The following is a 22454-nucleotide window of genomic DNA, read 5'->3' on the forward strand; positions in this document are numbered from 1 at the left end:
TTGCTTACATCCTTTCATTTGACAACCCCCTCTGCACATCTGTATATAGCCATATTGCTAATTTGTGTGACTTATTCTTTTAGTTTATTTCGTGAATATTTTCTTAACTCTATTTTATTAAATGCATTGTTGGTTAAGGGCCTGTAAGTAAGCGTTTCACGGTAAGGTCTACACCTGTTGTATTCGGCGCATGAGACAAATACAATTTGATTTGACACTTCATTAGGTCAATCTAGAGAAAATGGGTTCTGGGAACAAAGAAATACTGCCACCATGGGGTGGGTTCTGGTAATGTAATTTAGAGCTCTTGCACCTAAATCTATTTGCATTGATAACAGAGTAAGGACTAAAGAGTAACTCTAATAAAAATATATGGAAACATAAATATGTTTTCAACCATAGACAGATGAATTCAATCAATGATGTTTATTTCCATGTCTCAATTGAAAACCACATCACTACAAACAATTCAAATTTGATTGAATGAGGGGGGTTGGAGTACATTGGAGTTGCCCCATGAAGTCCATGAAGCCCGTTACCATCTTTTAAAAAAAAATCAAAATGAATGACATTCACACAACCTATCATAAAAGACACCTCTTTGACCAGTATACATCATAATTCTCCAAGTAAAGACTTTGGTAATAAAAATAACAGCAATTTACTTGGAACCTTCCATAATATAGAAATTCTAAAAGGCATACCATATGCATGGCTTTGTATCTATCAAGCATTTGAACCGTGGAACAAACGTCTTGTTAGAATAGATATAATATGCATGCCAATGCAAGTAACTGCAGCCCTAGTAAACAAAGCCATGCATTTGTATGCAGGTAACTTTCTACCACTCCAAACCCTGTCATTCAACAAAAAGGAAGAACTCAAGCACCCTAGCTGCAATATTCAAGCTCTCTCAAACAATTCATACAAAAAGAAAAACTCACTGACATCCATTCAAGCCAGGAGGGTTCAACCCAATGGCATACTATTTACAAGGACACTATCCTGATACATTCACAGAATATTTCAAATAAATCGAGTAAATTGTGGATGTCTCGGGTTAAAATACAGTACTGTTGTTTTTGATGCAACATAATATCAAACTAAATGTCATGGTCTTTGTAATAATTTGATTTAAAAATGTCACAAATGACAATAGCTACTTTCAAATGAAATAAAACAGAGAAAATGTGGTCTGCTGTTTCTAAGAAAAATGACTCAACAAATGTACAACAAAATGTTACTCATAAGTGCTTCCTTATGAACCTGGATCTGAGGACAGTTATGGTAACTAACATCTACAGAATATTTGTGTTATCAGAAGCTATGATGTATTGTTTCACAAACAAACCTTGAGGTGACAAAATATTTGAGGAAGTATCTGCCCTCTAACCTCCTCTGATACTGCTGTGAAATGCTCAAGAGAGAGATTGCATCAGTCCCCAAATATCCACAGGATGTTCACACCTGAAAGGCCCAGATTTACTCTCCTGTAAAAAGACAGACAGGTACAACTTATGTGCAATTACATAGAGATTGATTGCCAATGTGGTATTGACAAGTTTACTTTACTAAAGTGGCATAGCAGCACATTTTTATCACAGTGCCCATCTGGAGTCAGTGATGGCACCCTGGACTGGGAAGTTTAAATACAGATTTTTATTTAAATAGGCAAGTCAGTTAAGAACAAATTCTTATTTACAATGACTGCCTTGTTCAGGGGCAGAACGACAGATTCTTACCTTGTCAGCTCGGGGATTCGATCTAGCAACCTTTCGGTCACTGGCCCAACGCTCTAACCACGAGGCTACCTGCCGCCCCATGTTAGTTATACAGTGGAATAGTTGGGAGTACTCACCCCAGCATCCCAGACTCCTTGGTTTTGATGACGAAGAGGAACATGAGAACAGTGTGGAACAAGTTGTTCCTTCCCTGGGAGCACAATCAGAGGGGACTCAAATGAATGGAGCACATGTGGTTTTTGACATCTCACTCACCAAGGCATGTCCAAAAAGGCCATAGGGACAAAAGAGGCAGAGATTGGTTCTTACCTTGGGCAGGCTGTAGACATGGCCCTGGTAGATAAGTTGGTAGTGCGGGGGATTGGTGCTACTTTGGTGAACGCAGAAGAGGTTTTCATTCGTCACGTCTACTTAAGAAACAAGAACAGGGTGTCAGTAAAGAATAGGAGAAGAATGATGTCCATTCTGTGTGTGTCGTGCTGCTCGGCCTTACCAGGTTTGTCTGGCGTCTGGGTGAAGTGCTGCGAGGTGAAGGTCTTTCCGTCGGGGTACTTGGGGTGAGGCGGGAGTCGGGAGTCCAGGTATGTGCACAGCACATGTATGAGGATCTAATAGACAGAAAACACGTATTTGAAATTCAATCATGTAGTAGATGACTACTTTTTGTGGTCTAGACTAGGGGTGATGGATGAGACTCACAGCGCAGTCTGAAGGGAGGTCTGTGTCCCACTTCCTGGCTTTGAGATCCCCGCCCCTGTTCCAGCGGAAAGAACTCATGCAGCCACTATGGGCCAGCTCTGACGAGGGGAAACAAACACATTGTCAATAATGGTATGTCAATCTCCGCTTTCATCAAGTCTTACGACCTTTGACTCAAATCTCTCTAGAATCTTAGCTGCTTTGGCTCTAATTGAACCCTCAGTTGTGGACACGTATAGTATATGACAGGAATATAGCACAGTCAATAAGCAAGGAGTCAAAACGTAACCTCTCATAGGCCTACCTTTGATCCTCTCCACTAGATACTCTTGGTTAGGGGTGATGTCCAGGTACTGCACAATAGCAGGCATGGTGGGGATAACTGAGGCCTTCAAAACAGCAGCCTGTTTTAGACTGGCTATACTGGCTTCTGTTGAATAGGGCGACAGACTGGGTAAGTATAATTGGGTCGGCGTAAACTACATTTCCCATTTTGCCCCATTGCATATGGACAGTAAATACCTCCAATCTGGAGCTCAGAGCAGCCCATTCTCCTAAGCTGGCCATTTACTGAGTCCATCTCCTTCACAAGTGGCACTAGAATGGTGTCATTTATCCACTGAAAGAAAGAGAAACTACACGCGTATCAACCACTTTTTCCAACTACATTTCAGATTTTTACCAGAGCTTCAATGTTACTTCTAAGCTTGTTATATCGTCTTACATTTCTGAGCTTGGCCGTCCAGCTGTCTATGCTGTCCACCACGAGACGACTGGTTGTGATTCTGGCCCAAACCTGCAGATCAAAAAGAACAGCTACAGGAGAATGTGTATTCATGATTGGAAAACCAATTCCCCTTTGGTATAATAAAGAATAGTTATTTTATTGATGAATTGATTGATCCATCGAACCTCCTCTGCAGCCTGTTTGGAGCCCAGGTCCGTCTCGTCCTTGCTGGCTGAGGGGGCCTGGGAGCGGCAGGCCGGCTGGTACTGGAACTTCCTCAGGCTCTGGGCATAATCCCCCACCGAGCGGCTATAGTTCCAGAACGTCGGGCTGTGGGAGGGCGACACCGACTCTGGGCTCCCTGAGAAACAGTCAAAGGATGCATACAGGATATTACAATAATGCTCTTCACAGTTGAGACACAAAAGCTCAGTTGGAGATCATTATTATTTGTTATCCTTTATTTAACCAAGAAAGTCACATTGGGATTGACAGCTCTTCAAGCGAGCCATGGTCATTTTTTTTTTTTTTTTATCCAGAAGAGTTTCACTAGTAGTAATGCATAGGGAAAATGGTAATAAGGCCAGGCCTAAGCTACATCGTCACACTCATACCTAACTGACTGCGGTGGCTCTTCTCCTCCTCGGTGCGGAGGAACCTGTCCAGGGTCTTCAGGGACTCCATGTAGTCCTCCTTGCCCCCGGGGGAGTTGAACACGGAGGGAGAGGTGCGGTAGCGTGCCCTCAGGCTGGTGCCATCCACTGGGCCAATGCTGCTGGGGTAGGATGAGGGGGGGCTGAAGTTCAACTGAAATCAACAGAAAGCTGTTACAAATGGGAAAGCATGATCTCCCTGGCTTCATGCCAGTAGATTTCAGACATGACAAGGAAAACCAAAAAGTGATAGCCACAACACAGGAAACTTGAAAGGATAAATGGTAGCTAGATACTGCCTTGGTTACAGTAGATTCATTGACAGACACCCAACACAAATGCATCAGATTGATAGCTAGATAATAGAGAGCATTTTGAGTCTGACAGACCTTTCCAAAGGCCAGGGAGGGGATGAAGTGTCCCACGCTGCCCGGGGTGGACGGACTGCTCAAAAGGGGGCTGTATCCGGGAACACAGCTGGGGGAGAACTTGGGGCTGGTGCTGGCCGGCCTGGAGGGACTGAAGCTGAGCACACTCTGACCCTGGAGGGGTGACGACTGAGCCGGGGCTTGAGCCTCCTGCTTTTCTTGCTTCAGCGGGGGTGACGCCTGGATACCTGAGTAGAGATGAAGACCAACATAGTATTCATTGATTTGGGCAGTTTAAAAAGACAAACGTACAAGAGGGATAGACATTTGGGGTTCATAGATAATACATCAAAACATGTACAACACCATCACCTTAACCACTTTGCAGCCAATGACTCACCTGAGTTTCTGAGGCCAAGAAGACAGTGCTGTTCAGGGGTAACAGCGATGGTAGAGGGGGCCATGGTATACTTGAAGTACTTCCAGAAGTCAAACAGGGCGTTGAGGCTGAAGACTGAGGCGAAGGCCAGCTCTGTGGGAAAGGAAAAGGAAGGAGATAATGTGAATTTGACAGGTTACGGCTCATCTGTAACCAGTGTGCATCAGTGCCACACCTGGGCATTCCCTTCCAAAACAATGTTTAACTTCTCTCCACAGCAACCAGAGCACTCACCTATGTACCAGATAGGCCAGTAAGAGATGCTGAAGTACAGGCTCAGCAGTTTCCCTGACCTGAGAGGACAATGTACATACTACTGTGAGAGGCATTGGCACCACTTGCTTCTAGTTAGGCATCTGCAACTGACTACTAATCCTGCGAGTCAGTCGTTGACAAGGAAACACAACCTACATCTCTGTGTAGATCATGCCAGCTAGCGACACATTGAGGACTGCCCAGGCGAGGACCACTTGGCGCGCCTGCTCCTCCCTCCTCATCCTCATTGTCCTGTCGATGAGAGTAGACATGCCCTCCTGTTTCATCGGAGTCATGTCCACATAACGTTATCACACTGTCGGCTGCTTAATTCAGACAGAACGGTTAGCTAGTTTCTAAATAATCCAGTGTGTCTGACACTCAACATTCCGACCCTACCTTTACACTTTCTTGCACTGAGCGGCAATGGGGTCGGCACGCAATCACGGTTAGTTTCATTAAGACACCGTGGCGCCGGCACAAGGTATGGGTCGGAAAACTTACCTCAACGCAGGAATAGGATATGCCACTGTTCACCAAATTTGACCTTTATCCACACTGCTCCATTGAGAAGATTGAAATACTATTTTCGTCCTCAGGCTAGTTAGCAGTAGCCATTATGGAATGGCACATGTTGAACAACAAAAGGAGCTAATTGACTGACACTACAATTCCAAAATGGCTTCTATCGATAGATACTGCTAGCTGGCAAAACTAGCAGTGGTTCAATCTTCTCAATGTATCATTGTGGATAATAGTAAAATTTGGAGTAGTGTCACTGGCATATCCCATCCCTTCATCGAGGTACGTTTTCGGACCAATATCTCACGCCGGCTCCAATGTGTCTTAATGTAACCATGTAACCATTAATGCTTTCCGACCCCAGTGCAGCTCAGTGTAAACAAGCATAACGGTAGGGTCAGTATCTTCTGGCAATCAGTTGGCTGGCTAGCATAGCATGCGAACGTCAACAGTTAGTTAGCTAATATAAACACTGAATCACTGGTAAAGTATGACGTTTGTTTTACCAACTCGTTTAACTTGCTTTTACTTAGTCATTCATACCACCAATAAGTGTAATTGAATAGAGTAAATACTAAATGTAAGTACATTTCATACATACCCCGTTAGCTCCAACGGCGCTGCACAAATTTTGTATTTCAACCGGAAGTGTAATGTCCTAGAGCAGTCTAACTACTTCCGTTCTGTACACCCGCCCCTTTTCAAAACATGCTGCTGAGATGTGGATTGGGTAATAAATACCTTGTTACAGATGAGATGTGGAATGTCATTTTTTGTTACATTATCACAATCAATAAGGAATTCAGACGTCTTACATCATTCATATATTTGTACATACATACAAAAAGTGGCCGACACATCACAATACCTCTTCAACATTCAACCAGCAGCAGAGCCAGCATCTAGCTAGCCGTCAGCATCCAGAGAGACTCAAACTCAGTATCTATTCCATAAAGAGATGACCACTGTTAAAAAAATAACTATTGTGTGTTAAAGGCCATGGCTTTTGAGTTAAAACATAACTTTTTCTAGGATAATTATAGCCTGGCTACCCAGCCACATGCTCCGGCCAAATGGCACACCAACTAACGTTTCTTCTCTATGAGTCTGAATTTGTTTTCCTCCCCGACTCTTTAAGACCGCAAACACATTCTGATTGGTCCCAGTAACCGATGAGTTGGGCCAAAGCCAGCCCACATGAATCACGTCATTTTGATGTCGGCACAAACGACTTCTAGGATGGCAGTTTCATACTGATGCATGGAGCGATGATAGAGCAGCGGAATACAATTCAGGATGAGCCGTTAGGCAAGGAAAATGTACCTGAAGAAATATAACATGAAGCCTAAGCACATACAGTACCTCTACATCAAAATCTGGATTATCCTGGTTTGATTGTGCCCAATGTTAAACTGATATTTGAAAATAAACCTTAACCTGACACAACAAATGAGATTTTGGCAAAACAAACTAACAGTTAAAAATAAGTAAATAAATTAGCATATCTAGTAATGGCACAGTGAAGTCACAGTCAATTGTGTGGGGACAACGGTTTCTCAGAATCATATCCCTCTAACCCACAGTCCTCTCTGCTATCTGGATCTATCAGTCTCTCTACTTCCTCTCCTTCCTCTTCATCATCATCCTCTTCATCATCATCCTCTTCCTCCTCTTCCTGGGCCCCTCGGTCAGTTTTGGGGCCTTTGCAGATCTTGAGGTGTCTGGTGAGGTGGTATTTGGTGAGGAAGCCCTTCTCACACTTCTCACAGACGTAGTCCCGGCGGCCCTCGTGGGAGTTCATGTGCTTCTTCAGGTGGTTGGTCCTCAAGAAATGTTTGTCACACTTGGGGCAGTGGATCTGACGCTCTCTGTGCGTTGGGAATGATGATGGGAGAGGGGTGGAGAAAAGAGTGCAGAGGGATAGAAGGGGAAATGGTGATAAAAACAGAGGAAAAGAAACTGATGGAAATCCAGACACGTTATAAATTGTGTTTACCAATATGTCTTTTGTCCAGGAGTTTTCCCTGGCCATGTGACCCGAGCAGAAACTTTGGACCCTGGTTACAGGCTATTGACTAGAACCAATACTTTTCCCGTACTACTCGTGTCAATAGCTTGATTTAGTTGACTTACTGTGTATGTGTGAACATGTGCTGCTTGAGGTCCTGCTTCCTGATGAACATCCTGTCACACAGGTCACACTTGAAGTTCTTGGCCCCCGTGTGAATCACCATATGAGACGCCATGTGGGCCTTCTGAGTGAACGACTTCTCACACACATTACACCTGTAGTTCTTCTGACCTGTGGGAGCACCTGAGGTTAGACTGAGTAAAACCAATACGAGAAGCATATGTAGACCATATAATCAATCACCTTATACAGTACCAGTCAAGTTTGGACACACCTACTCATTCAAGGGTTTTTCTTTATTTTTTTACTATTTTCTACATTGTAGAATAATAGTGATGACATCGAAACTATGAAATAACACATATGGAATCGTGTAGTAACCAAAAAAAGTGTTCTACAAATCGAAATATATTTTATATTTGAGATTCTTCAAATATCAAAAAACAAACATTTATTAGAAAATGTGCATTTTTAAAACATTTCATTCATAAAAAAATATTAATTTGCTGACATTCTCATTCTCAAGACTCTTTGCCTTGATGACAGCTTTGCACACTCTTGGCATTCTCTCAACCAGATTCATGAGGTAGTCACCTGGAATTGAATTTCAATTAACAGGTGTGGCTTGTTAAAAGTTAATTTGTGAAATTTCTTTCCTTCTTCATGCGTTTGAGCCAATCAGTTGTGTTGTGACAAGGTACGGGTGGTATACAGAAGATAGCCTTATTTGGTAAAAGACCAAGTCCATATTATGGCAAGAACAGCTCAAATAAGTAAGAGAAGAGAAACGACAGTCCCTCATTACTTTAAGACACGAAGGTCAGTCAATGAGGAAAATTTCAAAAAGTTTCTTCAAGTGCAGTCGCAAAAACCATCAAGCGCTATGTTGAAACTGGCTTTCATGAGGACCGCCACAGGAATGGAAGACCCAGTTACCTCTCCTGCAGAGGATAAGTTCATTAGAGTTACCAGCCTCAGATTGGAGCCCAAATAAATGCTTCACAGAGTTCAAGTAACAGACACATCTCAACAACTGTTCAGAGGAGACTGAGTGAATCAGGCTTTCATGGTCGAATTGCTGCAAAGTAACCACTACTAAAGGACACCAATAAGAAGAAGAGACCTGCTTGGGCCAAGAAACACGAGCAATGGACATTAGACTGGTCAAAATCTGTCCTTTGGTCTGATGAGCCCAAATTTGAGATTTTTGGTTCCAACCGCCGTGTCTTTGTGAGACGCAGAGTAGGTGAACGGATGATCTCTGCATGTGTGGTTCCCACCGTGAAGCATGAAGGAGGAGGTGCTTTGCTGGTGACACTGTGATTTATTTAGAATTCAAGGCACACTTAACCAGCATGACTACCACAACATTCTGTAGTGATACGCCATCCCATCTGGTTTGCGCCTAGTGGGACTATCACTATCGTTTTTCAAAAGGACAATTACCCAACACACCTCCAGGCTGTGTAAGGGCTATTTAACCAAGGACAGTGAACGAGAGCTGCATCAGATGACCTGGCCTCTACAATCACCCGACCTCAACCCAATTGAGATGGTTTGGGATGAGTTGGACCGCAGAGTGAAGGAAAAGCAGCCAACAAGTGCTCAGCATATGTGGGAACTCCTTCAAGACTGTTGGAAAAGCATTCCGGATGAAGCTGGTTGAGAGAATGCCAAGAGTGCGCAAAGCTGTCATCAAGACAAAGGGTGGCTACTTTGAAGAATAAAAAATACATTTTGATTTGTTTAACACTTCTTTGGTTACTACATGATTCCATGTGTGTTATTTCATAGTTTTGATGTCTTCACTATTATTCTACAATGTAGAAAATAGTTCAAATAAAGAAAAACCCTTGAATGAGTAGGTGTGTCCAAACTTTTGACTGGTACTGTATACAATAGAACCATCATGTGTTTTAAAACGACTTCAATAATATCTTAACTAATCTAAAAACACCCCTAACACTGACACAGAAAATGCTAAGCTGCTATGTTGCGAGGTCCCATGTCAATGTGTATGTGTGTATGTGTGCACGTGTGAGTGTAGGCCACGCCACCCATCCCCTACCTGCAGGCCACGCCACCCATCCCCTACCTGCAGGCCACGCCACCCATCCCCTACCTGTAGGCCACGCCACCCACCCCTTGCCTGTAGGCCACGCCACCCACCCCTTGCCTGTAGGCCACGCCACCCACCCCTTGCCTGTAGGCCACGCCACCCACCCCTTGCCTGTAGGCCACGCCACCCATCCCCTGCCTGTAGGCCACGCCACCCACCCCTTGCCTGTAGGCCACGCCACCCATCCCCTGCCTGTAGGCCACGCCACCCATCCCCTACCTGTAGGCCACGCCACCCATCCCCTACCTGTAGGCCACGCCACCCATCCCCTACCTGTAGGCCACGCCACCCATCCCCTACCTGTAGGCCACGCCACCCATCCCCTACCTGTAGGCCACGCCACCCATCCCCTGCCTGTAGGCCACGCCACCCACCCCCTGCCTGTAGGCCACGCCACCCACCCCCTGCCTGTAGGCCACGCCACCCACCCCCTGCCTGTAGGCCACGCCACCCACCCCCTGCCTGTAGGCCACGCCACCCACCCCCTGCCTGTAGGCCACGCCACCCACCCCCTGCCTGTAGGCCACGCCACCCACCCCCTACCTGTAGGCCACGCCACCCACCCCCTACCTGTAGGCCACGCCACCCACCCCCTACCTGTAGGCCACGCCACCCACCCCCTGCCTGTAGGCCACGCCACCCACCCCCTGCCTGTAGGCCACGCCACCCACCCCCTGCCTGTAGGCCACGCCACCCATCCCCTACCTGTAGGCCACGCCACCCATCCCCTACCTGTAGGCCACGCCACCCATCCCCTACCTATAGGCCACGCCACCCTACCTGTGTGTATCTTGAGGTGCATCCTCAGGTTGCTCGGATCACTGAAGGCCTTGCTGCAGTATTCACACTTGTGCGGCTTCATCCCCACGTGTCCCATGAAGTGCACGTTGAGCTTAGTGGACGTGGTGAACGCCCGTGAGCACATACTGCACTTGTACTTCCTCTCAAGCGAGTGTCTGTGCGTGTTGGAGCCAGAGTTGTTAGTGTTATTAGAGAGGCTGCTGTTGTGGGAGTGGCAGGCCCAGGGGGATGAGGAGGAGATGGAGGTACCGCTGGGCAGCTTGCCCTCCTGGTGGTGGTCCTGGTGGTGGTCCTGGCTGGGGCTGTGGGAATGGCCGTGGTTGTTGTGGCTGCTCAGGTGGGACTTGAGCTCGGCGAAGGAATGGCACTCTTTGCCGCACTGGCACACCTGGCCCTCTGGGACCTGAGGGACCCCCATCTGCCTGCAGTAGTCCCTGGTGTAGTAGAAGAGCAGCTCCTGGTCTGGGAGGATCTCAGTGGACGTGCAGAAGAACAGCTTCCCGTTGTCGGGGTAGGCCACCAGGTTCTGCTCCTCTCTGGTCCTGCTCACAGAGACACCACATATCTGAGTGGAAGCCATTTTGGATCAAAGATAATAACATTGAGCCGAATGCATGAGATTGCTTCACTAAGTGATAATTACCTTGCCTTGCGGACAAACATCATCCAGTTGCATTCATTCTCATCTGTGGTCACAATACAGAACTCCAGCACGTTGTTGTGGAACATCTGAAACAACACCGCCATCTACTGGTCAGAATGGTGCCTCCCTTCATCCACATAACTGACATAGCATTTCATTGACTCACATGCAATTCATTACAAGGTCATCTGAAATCTAAATGAGGAGATGTGGACAGTGTAAGCCACTGACCTTCCATATCTGAGGGGTGTCCTTGTCTGGCCAGTCTTGCAGGTCTACGTTGCTACAGTGCTGACCCACCATGGGCCCAAAGCAGGTCCTAGGAGGTATGATGTCCCGGGCAAACACTCCTTAGAGACACACACATATAGAGATATTAATGACGGGCAAACAAGCTATAAGTTGTTTTTGAGTGGACAGATCTCATAGATGGGCAATTCCACAGTAACGGAATAGAGTAACGCTGAGACTCAGATGTTTCACTTAAAATGTATGGCAAACACAGTAGAGTACATTACAGCACAGTAGAGCTCAGAGTACAGCACAGTAGAGTACATTACAGCACAGTAGAGCTCGGAGTACAGTAGAGTACATTACAGCACAGTAGAGCTCGGAGTACAGTAGAGTACATTACAGCACAGTAGAGCTCAGAGTACAGCACAGTAGAGCTCAGAGTACAGTACAGTAGAGCTCAGAGTACAGCACAGTAGAGTACATTACAGCACAGTAGAGCTCGGAGTACAGTAGAGTACATTACAGCACAGTAGAGCTCAGAGTACAGCACAGTAGAGCTCAGAGTACAGCACAGTAGAGCTCAGAGTACAGCTCAGTAGAGCTCGGAGTACAGTAGAGTACATTACAGCACAGTAGAGTACATTACAGCACAGTAGAGCTCGGAGTACAGCACAGTACATTACAGCACAGTAGAGCTCAGAGTACAGCACAGTAGAGCTCAGAGTACAGCACAGTAGAGCTCAGAGTACAGCACAGTAGAGCTCAGAGTACAGCACAGTACATTACAGCACAGTAGAGCTCAGAGTACAGCACAGTAGAGTACATTACAGCACAGTAGAGCTCGGAGTACAGTAGAGTACATTACAGCACAGTAGAGCTCAGAGTACAGCACAGTAGAGCTCAGAGTACAGCACAGTAGAGCTCAGAGTACAGCACAGTACATTACAGCACAGTAGAGCTCAGAGTACAGCACAGTAGAGCTCAGAGTACAGTACAGTAGAGCTCAGAGTACAGCACAGTAGAGTACATTACAGCACAGTAGAGCTCAGAGTACAGCACAGTAGAGCTCAGAGTACAGCACAGTAGAGCTCAGAGTACAGCACAGTAGAGTACATTACAGCACAGTAGAGCTCAGAGTACAGCACAGTAGAGCTCAGAGTACAGTACAGTAGAGCTCAGAGTACAGCACAGTAGAGTACATTACAGCACAGTAGAGCTCAGAGTACAGCACAGTAGAGCTCAGAGTACAGCACAGTAGAGCTCAGAGTACAGTGCAGCACAGTAGAGCTCGGAGTACAGTAGAGTACAGCACAGTAGAGTACATTACAGTACAGTAGAGTACAGCACAGTAGAGCTCAGAGTACAGCACAGTAGAGCTCAGAGTACAGTGCAGCACAGTAGAGCTCGGAGTACAGTAGAGTACAGCACAGTAGAGCTCAGAGTACAGTGCAGCACAGTAGAGCTTGAAGTACAGTAGAGTACAGTAGAGCTCAGAGTACAGTAGAATACATTAGAGCTCAGAGTACATTACAGCACAGTAGAGCCAGAGTACAGTACAGCACAGTAGAGCTCGGAGTACAGTAGAGTACATTACAGCACAGTAGAGCTCAGAGTACAGTAGAGTACAGCACAGCAGAGCTCAGAGTACAGTAAAGTACAGCACAGTAGAGCTCGGAGTGCAGTACAGCACGGAGTACAGCACAGTAGAGCTCAGAGTACAGAACAGTAGAGCTCGAAGTACAGCACAGTAGAGCTCAGAGTACAGCACAGTAGAGCTCAGAGTACAGCACAGTAGAGCTCAGAGTACAGCACAGTAGAGCTTAGAGTACAGCACAGTAGAGTACATTACAGCACAGTAGAGCTCAGAGTACAGCACAGTAGAGCTCAGAGTACAGTACAGCAGAGCTCAGAGTACAGCACAGTAGAGTACATTACAGCACAGTAGAGCTCAGAGTACAGCACAGTACATTACAGCACAGTAGAGCTCAGAGTACAGCACAGTAGAGCTCAGAGTACAGTAGAGTACATTACAGTACAGTAGAGTACAGCACAGTAGAGCTCAGAGTACAGCACAGTAGAGCTCAGAGTACAGTGCAGCACAGTAGAGCTCGGAGTACAGTAGAGTACAGCACAGTAGAGCTCAGAGTACAGTGCAGCACAGTAGAGCTTGGAGTACAGTAGAGCACAGTAGAGCTTGGAGTACAGTAGAGTACATTAGAGCACAGTAGAGCTCAGAGTACATTACAGCACAGTAGAGCTCAGAGTACAGTACAGCACAGTAGAGCTCGGAGTACAGTAGAGTACATTACAGCACAGTAGAGCTCAGAGTACAGTAGAGTACAGCACAGCAGAGCTCGGAGTACAGTAGAGTACAGCACAGTAGAGCTCGGAGTGCAGTACAGCACGGAGTACAGCACAGTAGAGCTCAGAGTACAGCACAGTAGAGCTCAGAGTACAGCACAGTAGAGCTCAGAGTACAGTAGAGTAGAGCTCAGAGTACAGTAGAGTACATTACAGCACAGTAGAGCTCAGAGTACAGCACAGTAGAGCTCAGAGTACAGCACAGTAGAGCTCAGAGTACAGCACAGTAGAGTACATTACAGCACAGTAGAGCTCGGAGTACAGTAGAGTACATTACAGCACAGTAGAGCTCAGAGTACAGCACAGTAGAGCTCAGAGTACAGCACAGTAGAGCTCAGAGTACAGCACAGTAGAGCTCAGAGTACAGCACAGTAGAGCTCAGAGTACAGCACAGTAGAGTACATTACAGCACAGTAGAGCTCGGAGTACAGTAGAGTACAGCACAGTAGAGCCCAGAGTACAGTACAGCACAGTAGAGCTCGGAGTACAGTAGAGTACAGCACAGTAGAGCTCAGAGTACAGTAGAGTACATTACAGCACAGTAGAGCTCAGAGTACAGTACAGTAGAGCTCAGAGTACAGTACAGTAGAGCTCAGAGTACAGTACAGTAGAGCTCAGAGTACAGTACAGTAGAGCTCAGAGTACAGTACAGTAGAGCTCAGAGTACAGTACAGTAGAGCTCAGAGTACATTACAGCAGAGCTCAGAGTACATTACAGCAGAGCTCAGAGTACATTACAGCAGAGCTCAGAGTACAGTAGAGTACATTACAGCACAGTAGAGCTCAGAGTACAGCACAGTAGAGCTCAGAGTACAGCACAGTAGAGTACATTACAGCACAGTAGAGCTCAGAGTACAGTACAGTAGAGCTCAGAGTACAGCACAGTAGAGTACATTAAAAGCACAGTAGAGCTCAGAGTACAGCACAGTAAAGCTCAGAGTACATTCCAGTACAGTAGAGTACAGCACAGTAGAGCTCAGAGTACAGTGCAGCACAGTAGAGCTTGGAGTACAGTAGAGTACAGTAGAGCTCAGAGTACAGTAGAGTACATTACAGCACAGTAGAGCTCAGAGTACATTACAGCACAGTAGAGCCCCGAGTACAGTAGAGTACATTACAGCACAGTAGAGCTCGGAGTACAGTAGAGTACAGCACAGTAGAGCTCGGAGTGCAGTACAGCACGGAGTACAGCACAGTAGAGCTCAGAGTACAGCACAGTAGAGCTCGGAGTACAGTAGAGTACAGCACAGTAGAGCTCGGAGTACAGTAGAGTACATTACAGCACAGTAGAGCTCAGAGTACATTACAGCACAGTAGAGCTCAGAGTACAATACAGCACAGTAGAGCTCGGAGTACAGCACAGTAGAGCTCAGAGTACAGCACAGTAGAGCTCAGAGTACAGTACAGTAGAGCTCAGAGTACAGCACAGTAGAGTACATTACAGCACAGTAGAGCTCAGAGTACAGTACAGCACAGTAGAGCTCGGAGTACAGTAGAGTACAGCACAGTAGAGCTCGGAGTACAGTAAAGTACAGCACAGTAGAGCTCGGAGTGCAGTAGAGTACATTACAGCACAGTAGAGCCCAGAGTACAGTACAGCACAGTAGAGCTCGGAGTAGAGTAGAGTACAGCACAGTAGAGCTCAGAGTACAGTAGAGTACATTACAGCACAGTAGAGCTCAGAGTACAGTAGAGTACATTACAGCACAGTAGAGCTCAGAGTACAGTAGAGTACAGCACAGTAGAGCTCAGAGTACAGTAGAGTACAGCACAGTAGAGCTCGGAGTACATTACAGCACTGTAGAGCTCGGAGTACAGTAGAGTACAGCACAGTAGAGCTCGGAGTACAGTAGAGTACATTACAGTACAGTAGAGCTCAGAGTAGAGTACATTACAGTAGAGCTCGGAGTACAGTAGAGCACAGTACAGTAGAGTTCAATACAGAGTTCAGTAAAGTATAGTATAGTTCAGTACATTAGTGTACTCAAATCTAGTGTGCTCTACTGTTCACTGTACTATACTTTCCTGTACTGTACTGTACTTTTCTTTACTGTACTGTCCAATCTTGTGAACCCAACTGTGGTTTGTGACTACCATGATTTCCCATTGTAGCCAATTCAATTGCAGAAATTACCGATTTGGTAATTGTGCTTTAATCAATTAATAATTCCTGAACAAAATATCAGTAAAAACACTAACTAATTGATATGTCTACCTTTTTCATTATCATCCCTCCTCATTAGGGAGAGAAATTAGAAAATATTGTAAAAGAGGCGGGTTTTTGGTAATGTAATTTCAAGGCACAAAATGTTTTTTAAACTTACAGAAGGCAGGAAAAAGTCTCCAAAACTAAATATAAGTGTTGATATTAGTTGGCAGGGGTCTTCAACATTATTGTATTTTTATCTTTTTATAATAGCTATTAAGACTTTTTCCTGGTAGAGGTTTTCTGAGACCTATTTTCCATCTGTTTGACCAGAAATCAAAGCTTTTGCTTAATCAACAATTTTAGGAGGGAACATGGTTGAAAAATGTATATATGCATTAACGTAAAAAAACAATATGGACTCTTGGCTTTCATTTGACACCCAATTTTAAATGCTTCTATGAACTTCACGTTGGTGCTTATGGGTTCTTTTACATGGAAATGTCCAAATCAATATACACTGAGTAGACAAAACATTAAGAACACCTGCTCTTTCCATGACATAGACTGACCAGTTGAATCAAGGTGAAAGCTATGATCCCTTATTGACACCACTTGTTAAATCCACTTCAACCAGTGTAGATGAAGAGGGTGAGACAGGTTGAAGAAGGATGTTTAAGCCTTGAGACAATTGAGACATGGATTGTGTATGTGTGCCATTCAGAGGGCGAATAGGCAATATAAAAGATGTCTGCCTTTGAACAGGGTATGGTAGTAGGTGCCAGGCGCACCAGTTTGTGTCTACAACCGCAACGCTACTGGGTTTTTCACGCTCAACAGTTTAACGTTTGAATAATGGTCCACCACACAAAGGACATCCAGCCAACTTGAAACAACTGTGGGAAGCATTGGAGTCAACAAGGGCCAGCATCCCTGAGGAACACTTGACACCTTGTAGAGTCCATGCCCAGATGAATAGAGGCTGTTCTAATCACTCAATATCAGGAAGGTGTTCTCAGGAAGCGAACTTGCATCTCCACAGCGGTTTCCATACCTAAAGGCTCATCAGCTACAGAGATGCGGAGGCAGAGCGGGCAAGGCAGAGACAGACGGGCTCTGCTCTGGATGGGCGTGTCAGGGATAAAGGTGACTGGGCCGTGCTCTGGGCAGTCGGAGGGATACGACCGCTCACACAGCGTACACCCTGTTCACAGACGCAATATAACAACAAATTAAGAAAGATATACAGATCAGAAGTTCAAAGACTTCCAATGGATGACAAGAACAGAACAGTAAGCTAGTATAGCTTTATACATTACCAAGCTCAAATTTTCCTTACAGACCAAAAATGAGCCATCGTGCTCAGCAATAACTCAGCACAAGTAAACACAAAACAAAAATGTCTGCCATTCTTCCCTCTTACTCACAGATGGTGAAGGCAGTGACCATGTTCTCCTTGTTGGAGGTGGAGTCCTCCAGCTGCAGGGTGGAGTTGACCAGCAACAGGCTGTTCTCTGGCCCCATGGACACCTCCGCCGTGATGGGGGACACGTTCACCGGCTCTAGGCCCATGCCCGAATGACCATGGAGGGACACAGGCTCCAGCTGGGACTGGGTGAGCACCACACTCACCACCCCAGAGTTCAGCTCCCCTGAGCTGTGCAAAGACTCCGCCAGACCGCCTCCCCCTGAGTTCCCCACCCGACCCCCTAGGTGCTCTGGCTCCATCCCCACAGGAAGCTCCAGGCCAGGCCCGTGCAGAGGCATCACGCCCCCAGAGGACTCAACTCTTCCCAGGCCCTCGTGGTTCTGGCCTCTCCCTCCCAGCTGCTGCTGGTTCTCAGCCCCCACCACCCCCTCCATGTTGGCCAGGTCCTCTCCCATCCTGTCTGGGGACATGGGGCTGCTGACCCGGGACTCCATGTTCAGCCCTGTGGAGTCCAGCTGCACCTCGTGGCCCCCACCCTGGTGGAGGTCTCCCTGGCCACTGACCTGACGGGAGTCCAGGGACACCAGGCCCTGTTCCAGAGGCCCACCAGGGCCACTGTAAGGGTCCAGCCCTGAGGGGTTCTGGCTGGACACAGAGAGAGTCCCGTCCATGTTCAGACTGCTGGGGTGAATGTACTGAGGGGGAGGCCGGTCTGCCAGGTAAGACAGGATACCTTGATAGAGAGAAAGAGAAATCATATCCAATCCATGTACATATAGACCAGCTAACATGTCATGGTGTAATATCATGAATCCTTAAGATATCCATGAGAGATACAATGGAGATGACAGACCGTGGTGAAGAGAAGTGCTTAGCCCTACCTGGCAGTATGTGTCTGAAGTAGCTACTCTCCAGGTGTGGGTAGGGGGGAGGAGGTAATGAGTAGTTCCTCTCTGGAAGGCCACACATGACCCCTCGGTCACCAAGAGGACCCATTGGCAGCATGAGCGACAGAGCAGAGGGCAGAGACCCAAGAGAGGGCCCCAGGCTGGGTATAGCCACAGACATGCCTGAAGTAAAGGGGGACAAAACGAATGTATCGGCCATTGTATCAACAACTATAATTGCCATAAATATGTAAACAAATTAAGATAGTATAGTTTCACCAGATAAGTAAATGTGTTTTACCCTGTGTAGTGATGGGGTTGTGTGTTGGGGAGGTGGGTAGACCCAGATGACTGGCACTCACAGCGGGCACACTTAACTGGTCCATCCCAACTGGGCTGAGGTTCATGTCATTCATTCTAGAGAGGAATCAAAAAAAAGTCTATGGTGTTAGAAAACGCTGTGTAATATCCCATTTGTGGCTGACAAAAAAAATACATTAAAATGTGTGTGGAAAGTCTATCACAGTGGTTGGATACCTGACTTCGGCAGTGTGTGCTCATCCAAGATAGTGTGAAATGTGTGCATTCTGCCGGCTGGAGAGGATAGACACAGATATCAATCATCAATTTGCTTCATGTCACATTCACTAAAACAAGTAGCAAAATATGACAATGCATAAGTTAGCTAGCTAATAACAAGAGATCTCTTTCATAGAACATGTTACAGTCCCAAATCAGAGCCACTGCACTGAGACCCTATCAACCAAGTAAGCAATAACTTTTTGGGGGACCTGACCAATTTCACATACAGTAGCTGCAAAATGTAACTTTTTGGGCGACCAGACCAAATTCACATAGAAATGTGACTTATAGATCTGTCACTCATTGAAAGCAAGTCAAACAGCAGAAAGTACAATATTTCTGGTTTAATTAAAATATATTTCACAGCGATTTACATGGGAAAAAAATTCTCTACACTATCCATTGTTTGTTTTGTCACAAACTTAAATTAGGCCAACTATTAGGTAAAGGCGGAACGATTCCTGCATATTGCACTTTTTCGCTACACATGAATACCATTGGTAATGTAGTTAGCTGGATATCTAGCTAGCATGCTAAGAATAGCGTTAACGAGAATCAAGAGAAACTAACAATTTGATCTAACAAACGTTACGATCCCTATTTGAGCGTATAGCTCACGTTGACGATTCAAAGACAATGCTGCGATGTTGTATATTCATGCAATATATACAAATGTAGCATACAGTAAGTTAAAATTGTAAGAAAACAAAAGCTAACATACCAAAAGGCTTCCTCTCCGGGTCCATGACAGCGTGACACACTGAGCATGCGCGCGCAGGAAGCTGCGCTGCAGGACGAACATCTGAGCTAAGGTCATTTGCCAAAGCCTCTGTTTTTTATTTTATCACGGACCCTAACAAAAACGGTTTCAGGTTGCACAGGTCCACAACTTTGTAAATGTAACTTAAATTAAATGACTTAGATGCTTATTTGATATGCAAATTAGACTTGGCTTTTGTTTGACAGTTATATCTCCCATTTGCCAAACTGTCCCTATTCTTTTGCTGTCAAAAGTAAATCCCCAATTATTTTTCAGTAATACATGTCTACTCATATACATAGCATACTGTAGTTTTGTCTCGAGAGAAAGGGTTGCATATCTCTCTCTCCCTCCCCGCCCAGTTTAAGATCACACCCACCTGGCATGATAACCAACAAAAACTAGAGATTGTCACAGACAGAGGGAATGGGGATGTGACAACTTGTTCTCTAACAGGTTACAATTTCACCTGCATACTTCAATAGACAAACATAAACGGGGAAAGGAGATAACGCACGAGGAGAGATGATTGTGAAGACTCTGTGACGAGGTAAACTCGGGTCATGAATTCAATTGTGGAATTAATGGGAATGTGCTAGCCTGTGCCATGTATTTGACACTGTAATTTCGAAGGCTTTTGGGTGTTTGGAAAATTAAGATGCACGAAAGTTAGAAATAGCCTATAATTTCTAATAAAAACATGTGTGGGATGAGTTTCATAGTTTCCATGATGATAGGCTAACCTAAGAGTTTTGTGTTATAATGAATAGCCTATATCACCAGCATAAATCAACCCTAAATTATTTTATTTCTTTGCAGAGAGATGTCGGACCACAAGAAGGGATTATTTGAGCGCATGCCATATGTCAGACCTATAGCGCTCGGCCTCTCCATGGATCACCAGATAGCGCATTACAAGGACACGCGTGGACTGCCCTTTCCCCTGGACACAACAACCTACCTGGATCCTGTGTACGGTCAGAGATTCACAGGGAGTCTCTCGTATTTCCCATTCCACAGGCACATCGATGTATATGACTATTCATTCGAACCAGCGTTCATTCGAAAAAGGAACGAAAGGGAACGGCAGCGGGTGCGCTGCGTAAACGAGGGTTACGCACGGCTCCGGGAGCATCTTCCCCAAGAGTTCGAGGACAAAAGACTCAGCAAAGTGGAGACACTTCGTGCTGCAATATACTACATTAAACACTTGCAGAGTCTGTTAGATGTCAACGTGTCCAGTGGTGGTGGGATAGTTGAAATGTCAGCTGGAGAGATGCGCAGCCGTGCTCCCGTGCCAAAGATGACAGAATGCTACAGCGACGGCGAGTCAAAGAACAGCGACAGTGGAGAGTTGCGTTTCTAGAACTGTGTAAAACGAATAAATTGTATTTCCTTTCACTTTACTCCATCCTTGTTGAGGTTTGTTCCAAAAAAAATGACTTGAAAGTTATATCCATGAGCTGTGTACTCTCTAACATTCATTTCAATGAACATGTGGATCACTTGATTTTGACAAAAAGCCACAAGACAGTGCATTTTGACAACGAACACCGTGGACTCTGTAAAGCCTGCTATCAGATGCTAAATCAGGTTAAAAGTTGCACAATGTTTCTCTCATGGAGATAGTGCATCCCAGGCCAGCCCCGGGGATGAGGGTATTGTTGTTTGCCTTTGTAAACCAGTGTGAGGCGTAGAATGACCTTAACCCAAATATCTTTTACATAGGTACAGTACGTGGTTTGCAATGCATTGCGCATATACAGTGTCATCTCAACACTCCCAGGTCGAAAACAGGTCACTAGTGATATAATTGTGTAGGTCTACATTCCTTTTGACACGTTCCGTTGTGTCAGTGTCTCAGTGTGCCAGTAAAACAAAAAAGTACAACTTTTCTGGTTGAGAGAATTAAGAATGTTTAATCCTTAGCTATTTGACACTGATGTGATGGACTGAAAGCAAGTGGATTTGAGTCAGCCATCCTTTCAGCATTTGAACTCAGTCCAGGGGAGAGTGGGCCTGAACATCAATGCCTTGAGGACAGGAGAGCCTGGAGTGATGTATCCTTTGTAAGTGTGTATCTCATGTCTGTTTACACCATACACTCTGACTAATAGGTTAACATCTATCACACTTTATTATGTGTGGATGATTGACACTTTTTAATTCATTTTAGCATAATCTTTGGCAGTGATGAAAGGTGACACTTATTTTCTTTGTATGGTGCCCTTTTGGGACACCATATTACAACAAGTATTAAAATAGGATGTACAGTATTTTCAGTATCGTTTTGTTAATGAAACGGACACCATTATCCAGTTGTCACAAACAAACACATCCATTATCTGATATTGCCAGGCAGCCAAGAAAAGAAAATACACAGGACTTAGTTGATGCAAACACAACACTACAGTTTTACTGTAATACATCTTGGAGATAAAAACATCTTGGAGATGTTATAGATTAATTTAGACCCCCAGTGAAGTATATTAGACTTCCTGAGTACTTCAAAGCTAGTGACCATCTGAGGGTGCCATCTGAGGGTGTGTAGGAAGTTCTCCATCCTAATAGTCTGTGGAATACATTAAAAACCCTCAGCACCTGAGAGAAAGCCATCCATTATCTGTTTACATTTCACACCTCCACAGACCTGCAGGGAAGTAGGTGCACGTATATCCTAATTCTCCTTAAGAGGAAAACCATAGATTAAAATCAATACATCTCTAGGAAAACCACAGAATAAGAAAATAAATCCCAACAGGTACAGGATAGATTAAGTGGGAGACCAGCAGAGTTGATAGTCAATGAACCATGCTGGCAAGGAAGAAAGATTGTCAGTGTCAGAGAAGCGTGACATCCTCAATAAAAGGTTGTTTGGCTCTGCAGTGTGAATTAGAACCGATAATTAGCAGAGTGCTGGTACCCAGGGCCTTGATGGTTCAGTGGCAGTCTGTGG

General features: G+C 45.4%; 4 protein-coding genes across 5 annotated transcripts in view; 1 reads left to right on the forward strand and 3 right to left on the reverse strand.

Moving 5' to 3' along the window:
- Positions 1-401: 401 nt before the first annotated feature.
- Positions 402-5657, reverse strand: LOC120031978 (transmembrane protein 209-like). The gene is made up of 14 exons (XM_038977870.1): positions 5040-5657; positions 4863-4921; positions 4590-4721; positions 4211-4437; positions 3783-3975; positions 3354-3529; positions 3166-3237; positions 2964-3060; positions 2746-2871; positions 2442-2539; positions 2236-2350; positions 2052-2149; positions 1859-1932; positions 402-1490 (listed from the first exon to the last, which is right to left on the reverse strand). Exons 1-14 carry the CDS (start codon positions 5177-5179, stop codon positions 1436-1438), a joined length of 1662 nt encoding a protein of 553 aa, XP_038833798.1. The 5' UTR covers positions 5180-5657; the 3' UTR covers positions 402-1435.
- On the reverse strand, positions 4674-20725 carry LOC120031977 (PR domain zinc finger protein 4-like). 2 transcript variants are annotated; one of them, XM_038977869.1, is made up of 13 exons: positions 20460-20725; positions 18694-18750; positions 18458-18573; positions 18151-18339; positions 17268-18002; positions 16895-17044; positions 11331-11449; positions 11100-11185; positions 10436-10998; positions 7539-7707; positions 6007-7273; positions 4863-4921; positions 4674-4721 (listed from the first exon to the last, which is right to left on the reverse strand). In XM_038977869.1, exons 3-11 carry the CDS (start codon positions 18570-18572, stop codon positions 6937-6939), a joined length of 2463 nt encoding a protein of 820 aa, XP_038833797.1. In that variant the 5' UTR covers position 18573; positions 18694-18750; positions 20460-20725; the 3' UTR covers positions 4674-4721; positions 4863-4921; positions 6007-6936. The 2 variants fall into 2 exon arrangements, with proteins under 2 accessions (XP_038833797.1, XP_038833795.1); XM_038977867.1 differs by lacking the exon at positions 20460-20725 and adding an exon at positions 19460-19493.
- On the forward strand, positions 20322-20864 carry LOC120031793 (achaete-scute homolog 4-like). The gene has a single exon (XM_038977612.1). The coding sequence runs from the start codon at positions 20322-20324 to the stop codon at positions 20862-20864; it is 543 nt and encodes a 180-aa protein (XP_038833540.1).
- A 1539-nt stretch (positions 20865-22403) lies between these two features.
- The window catches only part of LOC120031794 (suppressor APC domain-containing protein 1-like), a 4054-nt gene continuing 4003 nt past the window's right edge, over positions 22404-22454 (reverse strand). Inside the window, exon 4 of the mRNA XM_038977613.1 lies at positions 22404-22448. Coding sequence (XP_038833541.1) covers positions 22404-22448 — 45 coding nt within the window. The remainder of the gene's footprint in view (positions 22449-22454) is intronic.

This window comes from Salvelinus namaycush, chromosome 38 (assembly GCF_016432855.1).
Source record: "Salvelinus namaycush isolate Seneca chromosome 38, SaNama_1.0, whole genome shotgun sequence".
In the NCBI taxonomy this organism is placed as follows: domain Eukaryota; kingdom Metazoa; phylum Chordata; class Actinopteri; order Salmoniformes; family Salmonidae; genus Salvelinus; species Salvelinus namaycush.

What these genes read in the sequence shown, in the direction of transcription:
- LOC120031978 (XM_038977870.1), bottom strand. Translation starts at nt 5,179, where the DNA reads ATGACTCCGATGAAACAGGAGGGCATGTCTACTCTCATCGACAGGACA. An exon ending in GGCATGATCTACACAGAGAT is followed by an intron (nt 4,922 to 5,039) that starts GTAGGTTGTGTT and finishes TTGTCCTCTCAG; the next exon opens with GTCAGGGAAACTGCTGAGCC. An exon ending in CTCTGAGCTCCAGATTGGAG is followed by an intron (nt 2,872 to 2,963) that starts GTATTTACTGTC and finishes CCTATTCAACAG; the next exon opens with AAGCCAGTATAGCCAGTCTA.
- LOC120031977 (XM_038977869.1), bottom strand. Translation starts at nt 18,572, where the DNA reads ATGAATGACATGAACCTCAGCCCAGTTGGGATGGACCAGTTAAGTGTG. An exon ending in TGTAGCTGATGAGCCTTTAG is followed by an intron (nt 11,450 to 16,894) that starts GTATGGAAACCG and finishes TGTGTCTCTAAG; the next exon opens with GAGTGTTTGCCCGGGACATC. An exon ending in CACATGTTCACACATACACA is followed by an intron (nt 7,274 to 7,538) that starts GTAAGTCAACTA and finishes CCCAACGCACAG; the next exon opens with AGAGCGTCAGATCCACTGCC.
- LOC120031793 (XM_038977612.1), top strand. Translation starts at nt 20,322, where the DNA reads ATGTCGGACCACAAGAAGGGATTATTTGAGCGCATGCCATATGTCAGA.